General features: G+C 38.2%; 1 protein-coding gene across 2 annotated transcripts; it reads left to right on the top strand.

The window, feature by feature from the left end:
• The first annotated feature begins 286 nt into the window (after positions 1 to 286).
• Positions 287 to 4,221, top strand: LOC131050896 (elongation factor 2). Of its 2 annotated transcripts, none has more exons than XM_057985200.2 (4): positions 287 to 570; positions 1,002 to 1,033; positions 1,282 to 1,369; positions 1,469 to 4,221. In XM_057985200.2, the coding sequence occupies exons 2-4, from the start codon at positions 1,031 to 1,033 to the stop codon at positions 3,907 to 3,909; spliced, it is 2,532 nt and encodes an 843-aa protein (XP_057841183.1). In that variant the 5' UTR covers positions 287 to 570; positions 1,002 to 1,030; the 3' UTR covers positions 3,910 to 4,221. The 2 variants fall into 2 exon arrangements, with proteins under 2 accessions (XP_057841183.1, XP_057841184.1); XM_057985201.2 differs by having other exon boundaries at positions 353 to 528.
• The last annotated feature ends 392 nt before the right edge of the window (positions 4,222 to 4,613 follow it).

The raw sequence follows: 4,613 nt of genomic DNA, 5'->3' as shown, positions 1-4,613 counted from the left end.
TAATTAATTATATGATACAATGATTATTTATGTAAATCAAAATTCATATATGTAATCAAAATATATATAAGTTTATAATGTAATATAATTAATTATATAATATTAAAATGCATTTAAATTTTACTTTTAAATTCTTGTCTCACCAAAAATTAAAAAATAAAGCATTTTTTTAATTCCTATTTAACACAAATGGTTTTTCTTATGATGCTTTGTTTGTAAGCCGACACTCAAACATCCACTTTTCCATATAAAGAGAAGCCCACTGGAATTGAAAAAGTTGACCATTCCAAAATCGAAATATTGATAAAAAATAAAATCTAAATATCTCCGAGAGGCATATTTCTGTGCCCCAGACGGAATATTCTGCTCTCCAAGAGAAACCCTAAAAATCCCTAACGGAGGCACCGAAACCCTAAACCAAGGAGAATTATCTTTTTGGTACCTGAAAAAAACAACCCATTTTCGTTTTTGTTCGTGCGCGTTTGCATTCTTCTTCTCAACTCAGCGGCGGGAGCACAGATTTGGAAGGTGTATAGCTTGAATCCTTGCCGCTCCACCTTTTGTTTAGAGGTTGGTACTAATCGGTCTCCATTTTGAAATCAATCTCATTGTTCGTGTTAACTTTTCAAACAGATCGACATTGGTAGGGTTTTTGGCTTGTGTTTTAATGTGGTCGTATCCGATTTAGTATGATTAGAGTTTTGGCCTTCGTATGCCTCTGGAAGTTTATCATTTTTAGATCTTTAATGCCGTCAAATAGATTTTTTTCTGCAAATTTTACTAGTTTTGTTCTAACATACCCACTTAATTTTTTTCCTGTCCGCCAATCTCATCGGTGGAGAAACCTGTTTTATTAATCCTCTTCTTATTCCTGCTTTATCTTTAATCATTAAAACTGTTATCGATGAACGGATCTTTTGTTTAATTCTTTAAATGCAATGCTTTTGTCAATACACTTTTTTTACACAAATTTAAATTTATAGCATGTATTTGTTTTGCAGGATTCAGGCTTTATATCAAGCTAGCAAAAATGGTAAGTCGAATGCATATTGATTTACTTTTAGAAGGGAAATAAGAGAAATTTATTTGTCTTTATTATCCACTGCAGAAAAAAATGTTTGTATGCTTGTATGAAGAGTTCTAGATTCAACTGTGTATAATTTTTTAATCAACACAGTTGAATCCAGAAATCTTCATACAATCAATCAATCACGGACTCTGGAAATCTTAGAAGTTAAAAATATGTCTTTGGTATCCACTGTGACTATGTGTGATTTGCAGGTGAAGTTCACAGCTGAAGAACTCCGTAGGATTATGGACTTGAAACATAATATACGAAATATGTCTGTTATTGCCCATGTCGACCATGGTAGGGGATACTTTATATTTTTCCATTTAGGTTTAATGTTACATTAAGGAGAAAACCAGTATTTGGATTTTCAATGACATTGTTTTTGCTGTTGTGCAGGGAAGTCTACACTTACTGATTCTTTAGTGGCAGCAGCTGGTATCATTGCTCAAGAAGTTGCCGGTGATGTTAGAATGACTGATACTCGTGCAGATGAAGCTGAACGTGGTATCACCATTAAGTCAACAGGCATCTCCTTGTATTATGAGATGACAGCTGAGTCTCTTAAGAGTTTCACGGGGGAGAGAATGGGCAATGAATATTTGATCAATCTGATTGATTCTCCAGGGCACGTTGACTTCTCTTCTGAGGTCACAGCAGCCCTGCGTATCACAGATGGTGCATTAGTTGTGGTAGATTGTATTGAAGGAGTTTGTGTACAGACTGAGACTGTTCTTCGACAGGCTCTTGGAGAAAGAATTAGGCCAGTTCTTACTGTTAACAAGATGGATAGATGTTTCCTTGAGTTGCAGGTTGAAGGAGAGGAAGCTTATCAGACATTTCTTAGAGTGATCGAAAATGCAAACGTGATTATGGCTACCTATGAAGATCCTCTTCTTGGTGATTGCCAAGTTTATCCAGAGAAAGGTACAGTTGCTTTCTCAGCTGGTCTGCATGGGTGGGCTTTCACTTTGACAAATTTTGCCAAAATGTATGCGTCAAAGTTTAAAGTTGATGAAGCCAAGATGATGGAAAGACTGTGGGGTGAGAACTTTTTTGACCCAAGTACCAAAAAGTGGACAACAAAGAACACAGGAGCTCCTACTTGCAAAAGAGGTTTTGTTCAGTTTATATATGAACCGATTAAGCAGATTATAAACATTTGTATGAATGATCAGAAGGATAAGTTATGGCCAATGTTGCAGAAACTGGGAGTTGTTATGAAGAGTGATGAGAAGGAACTAGCGGGGAAGGCCCTAATGAAACGTGTTATGCAAACCTGGCTACCTGCGAGCAGTGCTTTACTTGAGATGATGATTTTCCATCTTCCATCTCCATCAAAAGCACAGAGATACCGTGTAGAGAACTTGTATGAAGGTCCTCTTGATGATGTGTATGCAACTGCAATTAGAAATTGTGACCCTGAAGGACCATTAATGTTGTATGTTTCAAAGATGATTCCCGCCTCTGACAAGGGGCGTTTTTTTGCCTTTGGTCGGGTTTTTTCAGGGAAGGTATCTACAGGAGTGAAGGTTAGGATCATGGGTCCTAACTATGTGCCTGGTCAGAAGAAGGACTTGTATACGAAAAGTGTCCAGAGGACTGTCATTTGGATGGGTAAAAAACAAGAATCAGTTGAGGATGTCCCCTGTGGAAATACAGTGGCTTTGGTTGGGTTAGATCAGTTCATTACTAAGAATGCTACTCTGACTAATGAGAAGGAGGTTGATGCCCATCCAATTAGAGCAATGAAGTTCTCTGTCTCGCCTGTTGTGCGTGTTGCAGTGCAGTGCAAGGTAGCTTCTGACCTTCCAAAGCTTGTCGAAGGGTTGAAGAGGCTTGCTAAGTCAGATCCTATGGTGGTGTGCACAATTGAGGAATCTGGTGAACATATTATTGCTGGAGCAGGAGAACTTCACCTTGAGATTTGCTTGAAGGATTTGCAAGATGATTTTATGGGTGGAGCTGAGATTGTTGTGTCTGATCCTGTTGTCTCATTTAGAGAAACTGTATTGGAGAAGTCGGTCCGTACTGTAATGAGCAAGTCTCCAAATAAACACAACAGGCTTTATTTTGAAGCAAGGCCTCTCGAAGAAGGGCTTCCAGAAGCGATTGATGATGGTCGCATTGGCCCAAGAGATGATCCTAAGGCCCGTGCTAAAATCCTTTCTGAGGAGTTCGGATGGGACAAAGATCTGGCTAAGAAGATTTGGTGTTTTGGGCCTGAAACCACTGGTCCCAACATGGTTGTAGATATGTGTAAGGGAGTTCAGTACTTGAATGAAATTAAGGATTCAGTTGTTGCAGCATTTCAGTGGGCATCCAAGGAAGGTGCTCTTGCAGAGGAGAACATGCGTGGCATTTGCTTTGAGGTTTGTGATGTTGTTTTACATACTGATGCCATTCATAGAGGAGGTGGCCAGATTATTCCAACAGCCAGAAGGGTTATGTATGCTTCTCAGCTAACTGCTAAACCAAGGCTTCTGGAGCCAGTATATCTTGTAGAAATTCAGGCTCCTGAACAGGCACTTGGAGGTATTTATGGTGTGCTGAATCAGAAGAGGGGCCATGTGTTTGAGGAAATGCAGAGGCCAGGAACTCCGCTCTACAATATTAAGGCATATTTGCCAGTCATAGAGTCATTTGGGTTCTCTGGCACTCTCCGAGCAGCAACTTCTGGTCAGGCTTTCCCTCAATGTGTGTTTGATCACTGGGATATGATGGGCTCTGATCCACTGGAGCATGGTACTCAAGCTGAGAAGCTTGTTCTTGATATCCGTAAGAGAAAGGGTCTGAAGGAGCAAATGACGCCATTGTCAGAGTTTGAGGATAAGCTGTAAAGCTTATGTTGGTTTAGGTTCAAGTATTTTTATTTTTCTTATTTTGCCAATTACATAGTTATCTTGAGTATTCTTAGACTGTTAGTTGTGTCTTTAGCCCATTTCCATTCTCATTTCCAGGATATTCAGAGTTATGTATTTGAGGTCTTGGGGGATCCAATTTCCGTTTATTCTATTTTTGGTTCAGTCATAGTCCATAGGGTTTTGATTGTGATAACTTCTAATCACATTGACCGCCTTGTAATTTGAGACTGAAGAAGACACATTTTATTCTTCAAATATCTATGGTTATCATTGCAACTTTGAAATTAACATATTTAGTCGAGACAACTGTCTTCCAATGAGATGTTAGAAGTGATTACAAAATTTGAAAATTATCATATCAAAATTAATTTTCTGAGATTTTTCTGTCATTTGTTTATGTTGTTTAATTTTCACTCCTTAGTTCGGGTAATTACTCAATTTGAGTAGTCATTTGATTATTATATCGATATTCGAATGAAAGTCTGCTTGAAACATAAACCAGCCTTACATATAAATAAAACGTGGTATTAATTTGATTTTGTTTAATTTGAAGTAGGTATTATTTATCGTGGGCAGGAACAGCAGCACTCTATCAGCACTGTTTCATCCACAGCCTGAGGGCTTGTTTGCAGTGTTAGGCGACCATGAAAACAATCTTGATGAAATGCCTATTTGTACAT

This window comes from Cryptomeria japonica, chromosome 10 (assembly GCF_030272615.1).
Source record: "Cryptomeria japonica chromosome 10, Sugi_1.0, whole genome shotgun sequence".
Taxonomy (NCBI): Eukaryota; Viridiplantae; Streptophyta; class Pinopsida; order Cupressales; family Cupressaceae; genus Cryptomeria; species Cryptomeria japonica.
This window is presented reverse-complemented; position numbering and strand designations above follow the sequence as displayed.